Source organism: Diabrotica virgifera, chromosome 4, assembly GCF_917563875.1.
Source record: "Diabrotica virgifera virgifera chromosome 4, PGI_DIABVI_V3a".
In the NCBI taxonomy this organism is placed as follows: Eukaryota; Metazoa; Arthropoda; class Insecta; order Coleoptera; family Chrysomelidae; genus Diabrotica; species Diabrotica virgifera.
In genome coordinates this window covers 164,274,352-164,296,605 of record NC_065446.1, presented here as the reverse complement: position 1 = coordinate 164,296,605, position 22,254 = coordinate 164,274,352, and the positions used below count along the sequence as shown (strand labels likewise).

The 22,254-nt window shown below is 34.8% G+C and overlaps 1 protein-coding gene across 1 annotated transcript in view; it reads left to right on the top strand.

Moving 5' to 3' along the window:
- LOC114332329 (citron Rho-interacting kinase) overlaps positions 1–22,254 on the top strand; it is a 199,066-nt gene that overhangs the window by 15,994 nt on the left and 160,818 nt on the right. The window contains exons 2-4 of the mRNA XM_050648479.1: positions 15,267–15,517; positions 16,064–16,294; positions 16,757–17,422. Coding sequence (XP_050504436.1) covers positions 15,267–15,517; positions 16,064–16,294; positions 16,757–17,422 — 1,148 coding nt within the window. The remainder of the gene's footprint in view (positions 1–15,266; positions 15,518–16,063; positions 16,295–16,756; positions 17,423–22,254) is intronic.

The following is a 22,254-nucleotide window of genomic DNA, read 5'->3' as shown; positions in this document are numbered from 1 at the left end:
AAGGCATGTTTCTAGATCAACATATCACCGAGAGATCAACATATAACAAATTATTATTTGCTTCTTACAAATTAATTGAATAAAGTTAAAAAAATTAATATGAATTGTTTTTGAAAAATTTCATTTTATCTCAGACTAATAACAATCCAGTCTTAACATTACAACACCAGAAAAATAGGTTAAAATGGTTAAAAGAGTATTGAGGTTGCACAAATTCACTAATGGATGCAACACAATGGAGTGATGAATTCAGATTTAAAGTGTGTGTGTTGGAGTCGAATAATTGGAGACAGTAGGAGTCGAGTTATTCGCAGAAAAAATAAAGATTTTCAGCCTTACTCTCTCAACAGAAAAGTCAAAGTTCCTTACGTTTATCGTGGTCTGGGGCAGCACGTCGGCGAAAGGTGTAGACAAGTTGCATTTTATCGATAGAATTTTAAATACGGACAAATAATATTTGTAGGTTTTTAATAATTTCTTACCGATTTTGGAACAAAGTCATTTAAATAAGTTAAAATCAGCGAAACATTTTGTCTTCCAACAGGATGGCTTATGTTGCCATACCTCAAAAGAGTTTAAACTGGATTGGAGACCATGATATAAGTACTACTTCTGGACTATGTTTCTAACAGTCCCGACTTGTCCCCGAGATAAACTTTGGCGTCTCTTTGTGGCGCGAAATAAAAAAACATTGGGGAAACATCCTGCTAGGTCCGTCAAAGAATTGAAGCAAAAATTGCAAAAAATATGGGATTTATTTACATCAGAGTGTTGCCAGAACTTTGTAAAAACTATGCCTCGAAGAATTTTGAATCTAATTAAAAATAAAAGAGATGTCACTGAGTTGTAAACTTTCACATTTGTTTTGTTAAAATTAGATATTGTTTACGTTTTTTTTTAATTTGTTGTTATTCTGTTTAATCGTTTTTATTAATTTAAAACATATTTTGTATAGTTCTGAAAATCCACAAATTATCGATGGCAACCTAAACTCTCAAAGTTTAGGTTGCTTGACTTTTATATTTGTTCTATAAAATTGGATTTTCTTTTCAATCTGCATTGGGCCAACTGATATGGGAAGGGGCTCGTATGTGTAATATTAGTTTTATAAATTTAGGAAATATACAAGCTTATAGGAAACTGTGCAATACTAGGCTATTTTATGGTATAACACCTCTCATATTTGAATTGATATCAACTGAGTGTTATGACATCATTTCAGGCTCTCATGCCTGTATCAGACACTCAGGCTAAATACAAAATCAAACATGGCAGGCCAACAAATGTCTCCTAATGTTTTCCACTCCCACAACAGACATTCGTTGTAAACGAGGGACATTGGAACAAGAGTATTGCCTTAAAAAATTAAGGAGTTTGAGTATCTTGGAGTAACTCTAACGAGTAAAGGTGAAGAAAGCCAAGAAATGGAGAAGCGAATTTCGGTAGGAAGGAAGACTGTCGGAGCCCTACACAAAATAATAAGAGCAAAAATCATCTACCTACAGAGAGGCAAAATTGAGACTATTCCGAACAGTGATCCAGCACACAATGTCCTTTACAGAAGCGAAACATGGGTTATGAACAAAAATCAAGAAAATATGCTGAATATCTGGGACGGGAGTATTCTAAGTAAGATATTCAGAGAAGTAAAAGACGATTAAAAGACGAAAAAGTGGCTAAAAGCGTATAAAGAGGACCTGGAAATAATCGGAATAACACATTGGAGAACTGCGGCCATGGATAGAGGAAAAAGGGAAGAAAAACTGGATATATTTCAAGCCATGGGTCTGTCTTCAAGGCCTGTTGAGTTTTATATATAGGAACTAGTTCACTAAAGATTATTATCACGGTGAACGACAGGTCGTGAATGCAATTATAGATTTCCTTGTCGAGTATTTCACCACCCTGTTCTGCCGTATTTTTCCATTTCTAAAAAGCACAGAAGATAAATAATTCGAATTTTAGTTCCTGTCCCATTTTGACTTACGATTCATAGATGGTGCTAGTTGCATATTTTGTAATTATTTTAATAATTACTCCGAAGGGATGAAAACATTTGATTCCAGTTCAGTGTCTCTACACAGGTGCTCTGATGAGATTAAGTTCAATTCGAAATACCTATAAGCACATAGTGGAGGCCCTGTTCTGTAATCAAATCTGAATCATCTTTACTTTTAGTTATAATTTAATATTTATTTATTTATTTATTTATTTATTAACGGGCCTTGCCCACTTTTAGTACAATTTACAGTTTAAAAACCTCAATAGAATTAGTCAAATAATAAAATCTTAATACAAAAACAATCTAAATACAGTCTAAAAAGTGCTTAGAAAAATAAAGTTAAAGTTAAAATAATAAAACAATACAACAGTGATATATAAAACTGACAGGTACAAAATCATTAGTTACCAGTGGCGGCTCGTGATTTTTTCAATAGGGGAGGCTATACCTAACTGTAAATTATCTAGACAAATTTGCACTAGCAAAAAAAAATCCGCCAAGAAAATCTAATTTAAGGCCCCATTTTTTTGACCATTTTTTGTTTACATTTTATAATATCATCATAATTCATAATTATTTCAAAAACACGGTAAATTACCGATATTTTGCTTTGCATTACAGATACCGGAAAAAGTTATTTAAACAAGTTGTTCCAAATATTATTCTAATCCCACATACCAAATTTCATCACAAAATTCGCACTTTTAGTTTTTTCATTATTTCTAGTCAGGATCCTAAAATCCGCAGAAGAGGCTGCTGGCCGAAAAATCTCACTTGCCCGATCTCCGGGCAGCGTGTGCGTTAAGCGATGTGCAGCTCTAAGGAGACCGGGTCTCCTTAAACCATCCTTAAACGCTGCTGGGCTACGCGGAGCATTAGCAAGTGAAATTTTCCGCTCAGCAGCCTCCTCTGCGATTTTAGGATCCCGACTACAAATAATGAAAAAATTAAAAGTGCAAATTTTGTGCTGAAATTTGGTATGTGGGGTTAGAATATAATTTGGAACAACTTGTTCAAATAACTTTTTGGGATATCTCTAACGCGAAGCAAAATAGCAAAGTAAACAAAACAGTGTAGGGTGTGTAAAAAATTTATGGGGAGGCTAAGCCTCCCTTGCCTCCTCTGACCAGCCGCCACTGTTAGTTACACTTTATTACAATATATCGCAATATATCACATTGAAAAATTTATATCAAAATTTGCTTTAACAGGCTCACAAATTTACTAAAGTTTTCATTAAAAAAATCCAAACTATCAGCATAACAGTTAGCCATACGTGACACTCTAGGTATACAAGAATTATTGAGGCCAACATTGGTTCTCCTAAATGGCTGATGAAATACGTTAACTGATCTGGTGTTTCTTAACGGAACTGATAACAACATTGTGGAAATCAGTGAAGGACAGTCAATCATGCTATTAATGAGTTTAAAAAATATTTTGAGATCTGCCTGATCCCTCCTCACTCTCAAAGGAGGCAGGGAAAATGTATCTTGTAATAATGCAAAATGATATGAAAATTCATTTACTATATTGGATTAACATGCTAGGTACCTAAGGAATTTTCTCTGCACCTGCTCAATTCTGTGAATGTGTGAAGTATAATGGGGGCTCCAAACTAAAGAACAATATTCCAATAAAGGCCTGACAAGACTACAGTACAGCAATCTAATAGCATTAATACTCCTAAAGTCATGTGTGCTTCGCTTAATGAATCCAAGCATCCTAAGTGCTCTAGAAACTGTGATGTCAATGTGATTAACAAAAGAGAGTGTGGAGTCCATTGTGACTCCAAGGTCCCTAATAGATGAGACTTGGGACAATGGTGTCCCTTAATACTATATTCAAAATTAATTTTATTAAGTTTCTTAGTAAAAATGATGGAGTTGCACTTAATGATGTTTAGATCCATGGCGTTGATCTCACACCACTCATCAAGTCTGGCCAGATCTGACAGAAGTTTAAGACAGTCCTCTGGGGAGGATATTTTAAGGTAGCATTGCAGGTCGTCTGCAAAACACAAGAATTCAGCAAATCTAAAACAGTCCGAAATATCATTGACAAATAATACAAATAATAACGGTATAATTGCGGTACTCCAGAGGGGTTGGGAATATTTTTAGACATGTAATTATTTACCTTTACAGTTTGACATCTTTCAGTTAGATAACTGGCTAGCCATTCCAATAATGTTCCCTGAATACTAGCAGTTTCTAGTTTGTTGAGCAAGATTTTGTGGTTTACCCTGTCGAATGCCTTGGAAAAGTATGTGTAGATCGCATGAACCTGCCCGTCCCCATCCAAGACGTCCGACAGATAGTTAGCAAAAGTAATTAAATTTAATTCTGCAGATTTTTTGCTAAGAAACGCAAACTGCTCTTCTATTACTGTCAAACTTAATTTTGATCTTAAATAAGCCGCTACTATTTTCTCGAATAATTTTGGAATGGAATTAAGACTGCATACTGGTCTATAGTTGGATATATCAGCTCTGTTACCAGACTTATAGATAGGTGTAAGATAACTCGCTTTCCAGAAATCTGGAAAGATACCTGAAGCAAGAGATTTATTGAATATCACATGAAGTGGACGTGAAAACTATATGAAAACTACAAGATTTCAGAACTGAAGGAGGGGTGCCATCTGGGCCTGGTCCCTTCGTTATGTCAATATTAGCCATCTCCTCGTAAATGGTTGATATGAGAATATTATAATCAGATATACAAATATGATTAAATGAGGGTATAATGCCAGATAAAACACATTTCAAAGCATGTCTAAGTTTGTATTTGGTAACACATTCACGTAAAACAATTTTTATATTTGATATTTCATACTTATAAACTATTACTATCAATACCCACACTATTTGGAACGTGGTCACCAGGGTCACTTCAAGTTCTTCTAGGACCTCTACATCAGTCTTGTCAATTCTTTTACTTCGATTCAACATTTTAAGCATCGCTACTTTTTCACGTCCATCCCTCCTAATTAAAAATATAAACAAACCTATCGGTATACCACCGTAGGAAGAGCTTTCAACTAAAATCATCGTAAATAAAATAATACTATGCCAAGTAACAGAACCGTAGGACCAAGAAATCAGTTCATGGTATATAAAAGATGGTAACCAGAGAGAGATGATAATATTCGAAGGTACCAATCCGCAGCTTTCACAGTTACTGTCATCTTTTTTACGTCTGCAATCTAAGAAGTTAAACACCAAAAGGGGTAACGCTACAAATATATAAACTACTTGAAGAGCATATATCATTTCGCCAAAATACCGAATAGCAAATACTAAAGTAAAAAGTAAGTAAACAACATAAATACCATATTTCTTAAAAAGTGCAGAAGGTTTGATGAATTTTTGACTATAAATATGTAGAAACCAGTCCAAAGCAAGACACAAACCCAACAGAAATATTAGTGCTATTGTGAAATTGTGTATCTTACTTATGCATATGGCAGCTGCTAAGGATAAAATGCATATTATTAACTTTATGGTTTCCGTAACGTAGGCTGTGTAAGAAAAAATATCGAAAATTCCAGCCATCTCATGTTCGTAAAAGGGATGTGTTAAGATATCTTCTTCATCTACAGGAATATTAGCCGTATCTGCCATGGTGAACCTGAAATAAATCAATAAAAGCTTAAGAATAGATTAGAAAATATTGAGGAAGTGGTACAGATAAGAAACACAATGTGAGAGCTTAAAAGATTTATAGAAACGGAAAAGACACAAAGGAAATTCAGCACGTAAACAAATAATACAATCGGTTTTTTCACTATATTGTAATGAAGCGAGGTGGCAGGTAAACGGATTAGTGATTATAAGTTTATGATATGAACTATCTAGTGATGATATGAACTGCTAATATTCGTCGGAGTAATTCGAGTTTGTTTCATTATTCAGGTCCACATATGATAACAGCAGAAATGCTCAAAGCCACAGAAGAAACTGGCGTAAAATTACTTTATCTAATCTGTAACCAAATATGGTATTCTAAACAATGGCCTGAAGACTGGACAAAATCTACAATAACGATAATTCATAAAAAAGGCAGTTTCCATAAATGCGACAAGGATAGGACTATTTTTCTTATATCACACGCCAGTAAAATACGAGTATATATAATAGCACTGCAGGCCTCAGGGGCCCATGGCTTGAAATTTTTCAACTGTCTTTCTCCACTTTACTTTGTCCAGGGCAGCTGTCTTCCAGTTTACAACCCTGCTCTTTGTAGATCCTCTTTGGCTGCTTCCAGCCACTTTTTCCGCGGTCGACCCCTCCTTCTTCTTCCCTCACCTCTTAACAATATACTCTTCGCCCATCGGTCCCCTGACATCCTTTCCACATGTCCCAGCCAGCGAAGTCTTCTAGTTTTTACCATATGGTTGATTACTGGCTTCCCAAACAGTTCTTGAACTTCCGCATTCGTCCGTCTTCTCCATTCGTTCTCTCCCACTTTCACATCACCGAAAATCTTTCTCAGCACACTCCGTTCCCATCTTTCCAATGCATTTTCTTCTCTCTTATTCAGAACCCAACATTCACTACTATACAATACTGTAGGTTGTATCACCGTACTATATAACCGCAATTTTGCTGCTCTTGAGATAAGACTACTTTTTAAAAGTATGCTCAATGCTCCAACTGCTCGTCTTCCCTTCGCAATTCTTTTTTCAATTTCTGGAACTTCATCTCCTTTCTCTGTTACAGTGACCCCTAGGTATTCAAATTCTTTTACTTTCTCGAAACAATATTCTTTTCCATCGTTATCTATTCTAATTTTCAAAACCTGTTCTTCATTTAGTGTATCTCCCATTTCCATAAATTTTGTTTAGTGTTCGTTAATTTTCAGACCGTACTGCTTAGCTTTTCTTTCAAAAAGGTTAAATACTCTTAGCAGTTCTCTTTTTGTTCTTGGTATCAATACTATGTCGTCTGCATATCGTCGCCTTAGTACTATAACTTGATAACTCCAAAATTGACGTTTTTGAGATAACTAGTTCACAAGATGTATTTTATTTGCCTCTATATTGTGTAAAAACTTGATGACTAGCCTCAAACGAATTAAGTATTTATTTACGATTGACGAAAGTTGATAAAACTCAAATGCCGCTAATATTCAGTGCTAAAACTTGACAAGATAAGTTATCAAGCTATTTTTTAATATAAATAATCGTGAATACGAGATACACTGAATGCTATAACTAGGTAACTCCAGTTATCTAGTTGTAGCACGTGTTTTTCTGAAACCATTGAGCTTACCACGTAAATGCTATCTGTTTATTCGGTTCATGTTAATGCAAAAATTCTAGAATTGTCAGCTGATCTGGCAACCCCCATGGCAGAGGGCTAATTTTCACCAAAATAATGCTTAAAATATTAGTTTTTACATTACCAAACGTTAACATTATGGTAGTGCTAAAAGTTGATAACTTTAATTTTTCATGTTATTTTCCATATTGGAAAGCAAAGGGGCTAGCCGGGTAAGATGATGAAAAGTGCCCCCAAGTCGATTCGAATTCCATATAGCGTCAATGTTTAAGTGAAACTAACTTTCTGAAATTTTTAGCCCCACAGGTGGTCATGTGACCCACCTAGAGCCTAATTAGGGTTTTTATTTTTTTATTTTTTATCTCAGCCGCATCGAGAACTAGCGAAAAACTTTAAATAAAAAAGTTGTAAGCTTTAAAAAGATCTGTCCGAAATTTTTTTTTAATTTTTGGCGGGAAATTTAAATTTTATAACGATTTTAAAATTTTAAATGAGTATAAAAAAATAACTAAGACATTCGTTTTCACGAAAAAAAATATATAACGTGTATTTTTGCATAATATATCACCCTGAATTTTTTCAAATTTTTAAAATTGGTGAAACGCACCTTTAAAAATATAAAATCACATTTTTTCGTTTTTTTGATACAATTTTATACATATTTTTTAAAAAAGGTAACACCGTCACTAGAATAGGTAAAAATCTAAAAAATAATTGGGGTTTGCTTAATAAAAATTGTTTGTAATGCCATCCATTTTCAAGATACAGGGCGTTGAAGAAAACAAAATTTTACACATTTTTTACGATTTTGCCGAAACTACTGGCAACATTGTAATAAAATTTGGCGAGTTTTAAGAGGTAGTTGTTGTGCATTTTTTGACATACAATCAAGAATTTTATATTTATCATTGGCGCGCATATGGGTAATGGTCTGAACTTTTTAAAGAAAAAAGATAGTACGCCACTGACATATTTCAAATTAACAATCGTTTTTGAATCCCTCGTTCAATTTGTGACAAAAAATCTATCTTCCTATTTTTTCATACGACGCGCCATTTTTATTCAAAAAATAAAACATCTTAACCCTTACAAAGTATTCGAACTTCTATGAAATAAAATACATACTACTATTAGTAGTTTCTACATCTACTAAACTCGTACATCCATTATAAAAACTAATTCGAATACTTTTGAAGCGTTAAGATATTTTATTTTTTGCAGCAAAACGGCGCCTCTTATGAAAAAATGAAAACATAGTTTTTTACCGCAAATTGAACGAGGAATTCAAAAATGATTGTTAATTTGAAATATGTCAGTGGCGTACTATCTTTTTTTCTTTGAAAAGTTCAGACCCCTAAGCGCGCCAATGATCAATATCAAATCCTTAATTGTATGTCAAAACATGCACAATAACTACCTCTTAAAACCCGCCAAGTTTTATACAATGTTGCCAATAGTTTCGGCAAAATCGTAAAAAATGTGTAAAATTTTGTTTTCTTCAACGCCCTGTATCTTGAAAATGGATGGCGTTACAAAAAAAATTTATTTAGCAAACCCCAATTATTTTTCAGTTTTTTACCTACTCCAGTAACGGTGTTACCTTTTTTGAAAAATATGTATAAAATTGTATCAAAAAACGAAAAAAAACCGAAAAAATGCGGTTTTTTATTTTTAAAGGTGCGTTTCACCAATTTTAAAAATTTGAAAAAATTCAGGGTGAAACATTCTGCAAAAATACACGTTATATATTTTTTTCGTGAAAACGAATGTCTTAGTTATTTTTTTATACTCATTTAAAATTTTAAAATCGTTCTAAAATTTAAATTTCCCGCCAAAAATAAAAAAAAAAACATTTTCGGACAGAACTTTTTAAAGCTTACAACTTTTTTATTTTACGTTTTTCGCTAGTTCTCGATGCGGCTGAGATAAAAAATAAAAACATAAAAACCCTAATTAGGCTATAGGTGGGTCACATGACCACCTAGGAAGCTAAAAATTTCAGAAAGTTAGCTTCACTACATATACTAAACGGTGACCTATATGGAATTTGAATCGAGTTGGGGGCACTTTTCATCATCTTACCCCGCTAGGCCCTTTGCACCGTATTCCTCACCCACCCTATTCCTAGTATGGCTACTATCAGTAGCCAAAAAGTTAAGGAACAGTATTTTAGAGTTGCAGAGTGAATTCCGTATTTACCAACATCATGGGAGCAGCACAAATATCTTAAAAATCTTTAAACCCGTTTATCTCAAAACTACTAATTTCGAATTATCAAGTTATAGTATTAAGGCGACGATATGCAAGTACCTGAGTTCTTCTATCATGGATCGTACCTTGCGTTCTGATCCCGCTCTTCCTGAATATTGCCTCTAATACACAATTGAAAAGGACAGTTGATAGAGGGTCTCCCTGCTTCAAACCCTTTCGTACTTTGAACTTTTCTGAGAGGCTACCCTCCAGTGCTACTCGATTTTCTGTTCTCTCGAGTGTCATTTTCACCAGTTTGACCAACTTCTCCGGTATCCCAATTAACCGAAGTGCATGATAAAGACGTTTCCTTACGACTGTATCATATGCCTGCTTGAAGTCTATAAACAGGAGCTTCATATTTAGCTGTTGTTCGTAGGTACCGCACTGTAACATCTTTAGTACGAAAATCTGATCGATGGTAGATCTTTCTTTCTTAAATCCACCTTGATATTCTCCTACCTGCACACTAATACATCTGTCTAATTTTTCTCTTATAACCTTGGCAAGGACTTTATAAATTACATCAAGCAAAGCGATACCTCTGTAACTTTCACATTAAGATTTATCTCCCTTTTTGAATATCGGGCATATTACAGCCTGACTCCATTGTCTGGGCATTTCTTCCTGACCCCATATCATCTTTAGTAGGCTACATATTCTCTTTTCTAATATTTTACCTCCATGTTTAATCATTTCTCCTGGAATGTCGTTGATACCCGCACTCTTGTTATTCTTTATGCTTCTTAAAACTTCCATTATTTCCTCGTCTGTCGGCGGCCCCACTACATCCTCTTGGTTGTAGTTTTCTTGTATCACTTCCATCTGAACCTCGTCATTACCTTCCTGCCTCTCATTTAGCAGTTCCTCAAAATGCTCTCTCCATCTATCTAGTTTTCCTTCCTTTTCGCCTATTGGGTGCCCCTCTTTGCTCCTGTAAAAGTTTTGTCCCCTTGAATACTGTTCTTTACTTCTATTTGCTTCTTGGTAGAAATTTCTAATGTTCTTGTTGATATAGTGTTGCTCAATATCTTCAAGCTTTTTACTCATGTGTTCCCGCTTTTTATATCTACACATTCTTTTTGTGTTTCTCCTCTCTTCTTCATATTTCTTTCTATTTTTTTCACTAGGCTCATCTATCATTCTTTGTCGTGCCTGATTCCTTTTCTCTAACCTTTTTCTACAGTCATCATCGAACCATTATTTTTCCTGTTTTCTACTTACTTGTCCCAGGTGCTTACTTGCTGATTCCTTCAAAGATTCCTCAATTTCTGTCCACTCCGTTTCTATATTGTCATGGTACTGCCTACCTCTAAGCTTGTCCGTAATTTCTGCTTCAAAGCTCTTTGCAATGTCCTCGTTGTTCAATTTGGCAACATCGTATTTTTTTCGACTTTCCAATTGACCTCTCGGTTTCGACATTCTTTCTCTTATTTTTGCTATCAACAATATATGATCGGAATCCATATCAGCTCCTCGATAACTTCGTACATCTGTTATTTGTTTCGCATGTTCAGCTTCAATCAAAATATGGTCAATTTGATTCCTTGTTTGGCCATCTGGCGAAATCCATGTCTCTTTATGTATTGCCTTATGATCAAAGTATGTACTCATTATTCTCATATTATTCTCCTGTGCAAAGCCTATCAACATCTTGCCGTTGTCGTTACTTTCCTGGTGCTTACTCCTTCCACCTGTGGTCTTCCTGTACCTGCTCTCATTACCCACTTTAGCATTAAGGTCCCCTATAATTATTTTAACATCATACTTTGGAATTCTATTGTAAACCTGTTCTATAATATCATAAAATTCATCTTTTGTTTCTCGATCTTTGGTTTCTGAAGGGGCATGCACATTTAATAAACTTAGCTTTCTAGTCTTACCTCTGATTCTCAGCATACATCTCCTTTCTGATAAAACATCAAAGGCTACCACTGCCCTCTGCAGCCTCTCACTCACCACAAAACCTGTACCCAGCATTCTATCGGCGCCTCCACTATTGAAAAAACTGTAACCGTCCACTGTTATCACACTGTCACCCTTCTGCTTCGTTTCTTGCATTGCTAACACATCCAACTTATACTGCTTCATTACTGTCACTAACTGCTTCAAAGCACCAGCTTCATATGTACTCCTCATGTTGCAAGTTCCTATTCTAAGAATGGGCTTGTTATTTCTCTGTTTTTTCCCTCTTTCTTTGTCATTCGTGTGTTCTCTCAGGTCCTTGTTCATAGCGGTTTTTTTGTCATCTTGTCACCTCCACGCGGACTCCTCTAGTTTCTTGGTTGGTCCAACTTTCCGTCTTTTCTGTTCCATCTATAAGTTTTTCCTTCTATTATGAGCTTCCTGAACCCAACTTCACTGACTTGCCCTCGCTCCTAGCTTCTTGAGCTTTTTTCCGTAATTCGCTCTTCATTTCCATCTCTGCTACTGTTAGATCATCATTTATATAAATCCGTTCTTCCTTAAAGTCTCTTAATTTTTTCTTATTTTGCATTACCTTCCTCTTGTCCGCGGTTTCCAAGTGCAGTAAACATTTTTCCTCTCCTAATTTTACAGCTGTTTTAATATCCACTTTTATATTCATGGTCTTCTCAATCATGTTTTTCATCATCTCTTTTAAAATGTCTGAGTCCTGTGTATCTATCTTAACACCGGTTATAACCACGTTGTCTTTTTTGCTTTCTTTCTCTAAATATTCAACTCTACTGGTTAAATTTTGTACATCTCTTTTTGCTTGCTCATTCTCTTTTTTAATTTCTTCGTTTTCTTTCATAATTTTTTTATTTTCTTCCCTCAATGCTCTAATTTCTTCTGCATAAATCCCTTGTTCCCTTTTAATATCCTTCACATCGGATGCTAAATCTTCCAACAATTTCATCACCCTGTCTATTTTTCTGTCAGCTCCCGTCTTTTCTGGTGACCGCTCTACTCTGCGGCTTCTTTTAAATGGGTCACTTTCATCTTCCTCTCTCCTTCTTTTGCCTTTATCCGTTAGTTCATCCGACGACATTTCAGTAACTTTTCACACGCCCCCGGTACACAAAACTTTTAACACAATAGCGTAAAAAGAGCTCGTCGCTTCCTCCGCGCGGAACTCGTTCTCCTATCCACCGTATTAAACGCAGTTCTTACCGTATCAGTTTTTGCACGTTCTTATCACCTTTTAATGGGTTTTCGAATAATGTCAGTACAATAATGCTACATATAATCAATGAGAGACTAAAAACATTCCTTCAAAGAGAAATTTCACAAGAGCAAACTGGATTTACCAATGTTGTTCTGAAGCTATTTCCTTGTGGCATTTTTATGATTAACTATTTATATGGGAAATAAGCCACAATTAAATTGAAAAAAATAATTTTATTAATGTTTCGACGCCCAAATAGGGTGTCGTTGTCAAAATACAAAGTATTACTAAATTAAACAAAATTGTTGTTGCTAAGTAAAAAATTCTTCTAATAATTTATTTAATCTGACTCATTTATATTGGCAATTCAGACATGTATTATACATTTTAATGTAGAAGACTTTAAAATGATATTGCTAATATTTACGAGTTTCGTTCCTGGGACGACTTTACTGAAAGATAGTTCATTCGATTACATGAAATCAACCCCAATTCAAGAATATCCGTCACAAAAAAATCTTAGCATGTGATCTATCTTTAACCCGGCATTGGTCTCTAGGTAGGTTGTTACGCGAGTGGTCGCGCGTGAGATTTTCTCTCACATATCCAACTTTTGCCTTTCTTTACAAAATTTTACAAAAAAGATAAGGTTTCATCAACGATAAAACCATTTGCTTTAAAAAGACACGACGTGTTTCTGTTTAATTATTATCTTTATATAAAATGTTACTATTGATGCCGTCAATATTTAACATTGAAAAATATATGGTAAGTGACCATCTACAACTAACCCGTGAAACAGAATATAGGATTTTCATATCATCGACCACATCCACGTCCACGTCGCCTTTTATTACATCATAAAAGGATATTATTTTAGGTTTTAAGGGGAAAATAAAATTAATTTATACACAGTTGGTGACGCCGGTGGTCGCTTGATGAGAGAATCTCTCACATGAAGCGCACTGACTCAACAATATGGTGATACTAAGTAAACTGAGTCACTATCTGAGCGGACGAGTCTATTAGATTGTCGAGGGAGGATAGTTAGGAGACTAGAAGGAACTACAGCGCGTATAATTTCCCAGAAAAAAAGTTGTGCGCAATTTTCTGAAACCGCGAAAGAAAATCTCATATAGCGACCACTGGCGGGTCAAAAAGACAACCAAATGCAACGATGACAGGAAAATTCTCGCGTTAGAGATTCCATAGTAAATCACGAAGGAAAACCAGGAAAAAACCTCGTGATACTATCCCGACATCGTAAGTATTTGGTCTTACATTTAATTTACTCTCAAAAAAAGGTAGATACTCGAGAACACTTGTTGAATGTAGGACCGGCTCCATAAACCATAATGTTAACGCACGGGATTTAGATTTTATTGTTCCTTCGTGAACTGTAGTTTTAGGTCTGCTAATTTATTTTTGTGCACTAACATACAAATTGAATTAGAATAGATAAAATGATGTTCCATTAAACACACAACTGATGTAAAAACTGGGTACTAACCTTTAGTATGTCTATGTTCCTGGAGCCCCAGCCAACTATGCGCTCTTTTGGCTGCCAATTATTTGAAAAAAAAAGAGGACAAGTGCAAAGAGCACTGAATGCTAGAATGCAGGGAAAGAGACCGGTTGGAAAGCCAAGAAAGAAGAAAGTGCTTAGAAGACACAGTAAACAGCGACGCACATGCCCTTTTATTAGTCCGTGTATGGAGAAGAGCAGCCACAGAGAAACAAGGGTGGAGGCAAAAAATAAAGGAGGCCAAGGCTCAATTTGGGCTGTAGTGCCGTAGAAAAAGGAGAAGAATATTTATGTCAAGTTTAAACAAGCATATAAGTCGATAAACATTTATACAAAATATTAATATGAATTCGAAATACTGTATAAATTAGTTCAGGCTCATCCTAATGACAATGACACATTGGCTCAGGTACAGATACAACTTGAGATGACAGATCCATTTCAAATAATACAATAATTAAAGGAGGGTGACGAACTGGAACCACCACTGTTTTAACACATTCGCTGCCACTAGGAAAAGAACCCTATTTAATTCCACAAGTTATGAACGCCAAAAGGCGTAGCACCTGACTCGAGTAGCACAAAACGTCTTTTGGAGTTCAGTGGCAGCGAATCTGTTAATTCTGCACTTGAGTATATAGTTAGAAAAACTTCAGAAGGTAGAAACAACACATTTATCAATAAATTGATCCAACTGGAAGCATATGCATATGACATAAATATTATGAACAGAACCAAAGCAATAGGCGAAAATGTGTATAAGAATCTATAAGACTATGATCAGAAAGACAGCAGGCTTCCAAAGAAGGATGGTATCATTGATGAGGATGCAAGAAATCTCCTTAGCAGTTAGTCATAGAGGAGAATGACCAGAGGCCGATAAGGAATAGAGAGGTTTGCTGAGAGAGCTGAGAGGCCAGAGCTCGAATTGGCCTGTAGAGCCATAGGATGGAACATGATTCATAAAAAAATCTGACAAAATTTAAGCTTATTAATAATATATAATAAGAGCTTATTAATAATACATTTTATTTAAATTTTGCTGTAGAAGATGTGAAGTATTTTATTCTTTCAGGTGATGTATATGCTATGAAAACAATGAAAAAATTTGGCAGTGACATCAGCAGAACTAACTTTAAAGAGGAAAGGAATATAATGGCCTTTACCAACTCTTCTTGGTTAACTTCTTTGCAGTATGCTTTCCAAGATAGTACATACTTGGTATACATTATGGATTATCACCCAGGTGGTGACTTACTAGGACTATTATACAGACAAGGTGGGACTTTGCCAGAAAGTGCTGCAACCTTTTATTTGGCTGAAGTGGTACAGTATATTATATAATTTTTTATTTTATTTAGATTTGCAAAAATATTGTGTAATTCGGTTTTTAGTTTTAATATGTTCTTCTTCTTCTTCCTCCTTATAAGCAATTCTGCTTGTTCATTGGCAGATTGATACCTCTATGGAAGGTTGTCACTTAATCTTTTGCACAGTCAGCCAATACTTCTACCGATTGGTGATTTATCTCTTGACCACACATGTCTCCGCAATTCTGCTTATGTGGTTATTCCATTCTTTTTCTATTTAGTGGCCATTCATTTATACACTGTACTTATCTTCACTCCTCTTTCAATCTCTCATATTTCCTGTAATTCTTCTCAGTACTCTGATTTCTGCCGTTTCCAGTAGTCTTTGTGTTGTGGTTGTATCGGGTCTTGTTTCTGATGCATATGTCATTATTCACCATATAATGTTATTAAGTCTATTTGCTTTTTGTACTTGATTTCTCACTTCTTTGTCCCTATTTTATTTCCATTAGCTCACTTTTATTTCAATTACAGGATTTAATGTGTTCTCTATTTGTTAAAGATTCTAGCATTAGAAGATCTACATTTGATGGGATATGTCCATAGAGATATAAAACCAGATAATATTCTCTTAGATCGATGTGGGCATATTAAATTAGCTGATTTTGGATCTGCTGCCAAATTAAATAAGAATGGTTTAGTGACTACTGGACCTCCAGTTGGAACTCCCGATTATGTAGCACCTGAAGTCTTGCAGTGTTTAGATGAGAAAACTGACCAGAATGGATATGGAGTAAGTTGCAACATACAATAAAGTTAACTATACATAAAATATAGTATTATAACATTCAAACGATCGTTCGTATTTATATACGACTTTATTAATTTATTTATACAAGTTTTCTTTACAAATCTCTAGCTTAAAACTAACTGTATTTACAAAATTCGTGTCGTAATATACTCGAGCCGTTATTCTGAAACAATCCATGCGCATCTCTACTTATTGTCCAGACATTTGGAGAATTTCTCTTCTTCCGTCCCGCTACATCGCGTCTTATCTAGAAAGATCCACGTGGAATGCGTGTGTGGAGATGGGACCTGTTATACGAGGGTCGGTCAAAAGTAATCTTTTGTTACAGTATTAATCAATTTGACATTTCTCAAAACTGCATTTTGTAAAAGTATTACTATGAAGGTGTTTAGATATGAATTACACCTTCATAAAAGTCACATAATAAATATTTTGTTCTTTTAGGTATCTTGCGATTTTTGGTCCCTTGGAATTCTTGCCTATGAGCTACCCATAGGAAAAACTCCTTTTACAGGCCAAAATATGACTTCCATATTCTCAAAAATAATAAATCACAACAATTCTTTGATATTTCCATCTGACTTTGTTGTCAGTCAAGCTTATACATCATTAGTAAAAAAATTACTAATAGATCAGAATTCTAGATTGAATTTATCTCAAATAAAGGGACATGATTTATTTAAAGATATCTCTTTTGACACTTTGAGAGACCAAGTGCCTCCTTTCGTGCCTAAAATAACATCTATAGAAGACACCAGCAATTTTACAGATGTACAAAGCAAAAAGAAAAATCCTAACATGGATTCGTTTAAAAAAAGAACACAATTTTCTGGTAGGAACCTACCATTTGTTGGTTTTACATTCACACATGATTCTGATTGTTGCGAACGAACTTTTGAAAGAAAAATTTTAACCAAAGATGGGATTGTAGATGGTTTAAAAAACAAAATTGATACACTTACAAAAAAATTAGTAACCTGGGAATCATTTGAAAGTGAAAAACAGACTCTGGAGTTTAAACAAGAAGAACTGCAGAGAAAGTTAGAGAGTATTCAAAATTTAAGGGATAGATTGGAAAGAGAACTAGCTGGAAGTCTGGCAGAATGTACTGTAAGTATTAGAATATAGTTTGTATGATTATTCTTTAATATTTTAAAGTTTGTCGCATCACTAATTTCTTCCCATTAGTGCTCAATAGAAATGCGAAATTGTTTTTATTTTATAATTTAATATACACTCACCGGCACATAATTCTGCCACCTAAAATGTTTGATTAAGGTTGACAATTTATAACTTTATTATTTGTGCTCCGATTTTCAAGATTCTTGCATCAGTTTGTAGGTACGTGTATTGATATCGTTCGTTATTCCGGTAACAAAAAAGTTTTGCTTAGATGGCATTATACAGGGGTGAATGGAAGCGTTGTATTTTCTCCTAACTTTAAAAAAGTCTGTGCCAAAATGGAATAGCTGATTTTCTTTCATAGTCCTGTCATATTATCCCGGAGGTGTCACTAAAATTTTGTTTTTTGAACTATCCGAATATCTCTTTTCTTGTAAGAGCTGTACCATTTTTTGTGAATAAAAACACTTATTGACTCATAAAATAGAGGTTGGATTGATAAAATTAGAATGGCCCGCATGCAGCCCAGATCTCAATCCTATTGAGAATTTATAGGATGAATTAAAAAAAGCTATTCGCCGTCATCCTAGGCCTTCAGAAAATTTGATATAGTTATGGCCCTGGTAGAGGAATATCGGGCCATTGCCCAGGCAAGAATAATACGTCTTTATTCGATGCTAAACAGATTGCGAGCAGTCGTTGTTGCAAGAGGTGGACATACCCTTATTGAATTGTTTTGTTTTGCTGTTAATTTTGTTTTGTTTTGTTAATTTGAATGCGTTTGATATTTTTAATTAAATAAACCTTCAAATCAGTGTTTTTATTTACAGCTCTTACAAGAAAAGAGATATTCTGATAATTCAAAAAACAAAAGCTTAGTAATACCTCCAGGATAATAAAAAAGGAGTATGAAACAAAATCAGCCCTCCAATTTTTCCACAGAATTTTTTAAAGTTAAGAGAAAAAACAACTCTTCCATTGACCCCCGTATAATGCCATCTAATATAAAAAATTTTGTTACCGGAATAATAACAAACGACATCAATACATGTACCTACAAACTGATGCAAGAATCTTAAAAATCGGAGTACAAATAATAAAGTTATAAATTGTCAAACATTTTGGGTGGCGGAATTTTGTGCCGGTGAGTGTACGGTCATGTGTTCAACAATGAACCACACGTACACAATGAACCAATCAATCTTTCGTTAGTAATAGGCATTTTAGAAAAACGCCGGCACCACTGTACGAATGTACTAGATAACCTAGAACTAAATCTAGTCCTGTCGCCAGGGGGGGTACAACGGCCTCCTTAATTCAGATGGACTTACCCAAGTTTTTTTTATGTATTTTGACCCGTAGAACACGAATTTTTTGGGTAACAGTTGATCCGGATGTCGATAAGATTGTTATAAACAAAGAACTTGAGGAATTACATAGCAGCGATTTTTCGCAAAACAAAATATTTTTTTGTATTTTTTGGATGATTCTCAGCAAAAAATGGTCTTACAAATTTTTTCGTAGGACGCGTAGTTTTCGAGATATACGCGGTTAAACTTTCAAAAAATCGAAAAAGTGCAATTTTTGAACCGGAATAACTTTTGATTAAAAAATAAAATAGCAATTCTGATTACTGCTTTTGAAAGTTCAAGTCAAATTATATCGGTTTTGATCGTTTGCATTGCTAAAAAATAAGTTTTTATTTGTTAAATAAAGGTATAAACACATAGTGTTTCCCGGGCCCAATGCATGCGTTTTAATGGACGTAATGTACGTAGAAATTCTGTATGCGCGCCTACTCGTTCGATTTCAAATTAGAAATGCATTGAAAACATACTTCAATTACTATGTGTTGATAGCTTTGTTTAACAATAAAAAAATTAATTTCTAGCAATGAAAATAATCAAAACCGATAGAATTTTACTTGAACTTTCAAATGCGGTAAGCAGAATTGCTATTTTATTTTTCAATCAAAAGTTATTCGGGTTCAAAAATTGCAATTTTTCGATTTTTTGAAAGTTCAACCCCGTTTATGCCGAAAACTATGCATCCTACCAAAAAACTTGTAAAATAATTTTTTGCTTAGAATGACCCAAAGAATAAAAAAACATGTTTTGTTTTGCGAAAAATCGCTGTTATGTGATTCCTCAAGTTCTTTGTTTATAACAATCTTATCGACATCCGGATCGACTGTTACCCAAAAAATTCGTGTTCTACGGGTCAAAATACTTAAAGAAAACTTGGGTAATTCCATCTGAATTAAGGAGGCCGTTGTACCCCTAATGGCGACAGGACTAATCCCAGTTGTTGTTTTGCCACCACGAAACGTGCACGTGTTATAACGGATTATATGAATTTGAACGCATAGAGTAAAATTTTGAAGGTAAACATTTTCGCTTTTATTTCTTACATGAGTGAGTTATTTTAATGTATTTTCTGTGGTACGGTACATTGATACATTAGTTAGTGTTTGGGTATGTAACTCTAAAATATACTGTTGTAGATAATTAATTATTGGTTTTTGTTTGTTACAAGGTGCGGTACGTAAACAATGAACCAAACTATGTTGGGATACAGTCAACCATGGTTCACTGTGTACCCTTCCAATTTTTTAGATTTATTTTTATTTTCAGGATGGGTCGCGTTTAGAAAGTAGAAAGAAAGAAAGGCGCACATACTGTTGATCAAATGGGGGCAGCATTGGACTTAGTAACCAGGGGTATGAGTATTCGAAAAGCAGCAGTAGAAAGTAATTTAGCATATCCTACATTAAGGCGATACGTTGAAAAAAGAAAGTGTGCTCCAAACGAAGACATAAGATTTGTTCCTAACTACGAGGCGAACATGATTTTCACAAGTGAACAAGAAGATGCTCTTAGACCTACTTGAAAACTTATGCACTTATGTTTTATGGATTGACATCTGTTGAATGTAGAAAGGTTGCATATCAAATGGCTCAAAGGAATAATATCAAAATTCCTGATTCATGGAAGAATGCAGAAATGGCTGGCAGGGAATGGCTCCGAAGTTTTAGGAATATTCATACAGATCTGTCTCTGAGAAAACCAGAGCCGTGCAGCCTGGCACGTGCGACATCATTTAACAGAGATAATGTTAATCGCTTTTTTGACAACTTATATGCTGTAATAAATCGGAATGCCGCATTTTCTGATGGTACAAGAATTTACAACTTTAATGAAACTGCAACCACTACGGTGCAAAAAAGTCAGAAAATATTTGCACCAAAAGGGAAAAAGTGTTTGGGTAAAGTCACCAGCGGTGAGAAAGGGACACTAGTAACAACGTGCTCTTTTATATGTGCCGGTGGTTATGCTTTACTTCCAGCAATAATTTTTCCGCGGAAAAAAAGGATTTCATGTTAAAAGGCGCCCAACACTAGCTCTTTAGGCCTTGCTACGCCGACAGGATGGATGAATTCGGAGTTATTTGAAGAGGTAATGAAATATTTCATTAAACATAGCAGAAGCTCTCCTGATAATCCATCAATTCTAATATTCGATAATCACGAATCTCACTTATCCATCGAAGCCTTAGATTTGGCAAAAGCTGCAGGAGTTAATATCGTAACTTTGCATCCCCACACATCGGCTAAATTACAGCCACTTGACGTTGGTTTATATGCGCCATTCAAGACGTATTATAACAGTGCCCTAGAGTCGTGGCTTCTAAGAAATCCTGGTAAGCCGATATCTATTTATGACTTAGCTGAATGTATTGGAATAGCACACAGTCGTTCCATGACTCCTACAAATATAGCCAATGCCTTTAAAAAATGCGGTATATATCCCTTTGATCGGGGTATCTTTACAGATGACGATTTTTTGCCAAGTGAGGTAACAAACAGACCATGCCCAAATGATGAAAGTTCTAATAATACAAGAGACATACAAGGAGGTGAACATAACGATGAAATCACTGTGCCAAATGAAAATGACAGTTCTGCAACTAATAACATTCAATCAGAAAACCCCGAACATACAGAAAGTCGAGCGGGGCCATCATTTATTCCACCACAACAATTTATGCCTGCATTGAACCTCGTCACCCAACCTCGTCAAAATAATAGAAAGAACAGAAAAAGTAAAAAAAGTACCTATTATTGCCACAGATACACCGGAAAAAAACATTATTGAAGAAGAAAGAATGGAAGCTAAAAGAAAGAAGCAAATAAATGAAAATAGGCAAGCTAAGAAGAGAGTGCAATTTGTTAATGACGATAATACAGATTCAGAGGAGGATGAAATAGATATTTCCCTTGAGAGTGACAGTGATAGTGGAGAGTATGAACAAGATCTTCCAGTTTTAAATCCAAATTTGTTTAGTACCCAAGGTTTTAACCCTAACGTAGAAGATTATGTCCTGGTAGAATTTCATCCACCAAGGCCAATAGTATATTATGTGGGGAAAATATTACAGATAGAACAAGATGGGGAATATCGCATATCATTTTTAAGACTTCAGGATAAATATAGTGAGCAGTTTGTTATGCCCAATGTTCCTGATGTAGCTTCCGTCAACAAGAAAGATGTGAAATATATTTTGCCGAGACCAAAACTATGTGACAGCACAAAACGACAACAATCTTATTTTGCGTTTACAGTGTCTTTTTCTTTATTAAATATCAGATAGGAATAATTATACCTATCTTTAATTTTATTGTTTTTTTTTTCACCTATTATTTTGCTTTTCAACAATAAAACTTTGAAATCTTACTGTAGTTTCTGTAAACCTAATTTTTATTAGGTATGTTTAAAATAAAGTAGTTTGGTTCACTGTGTATGCAGCACTAGTTCATGGTG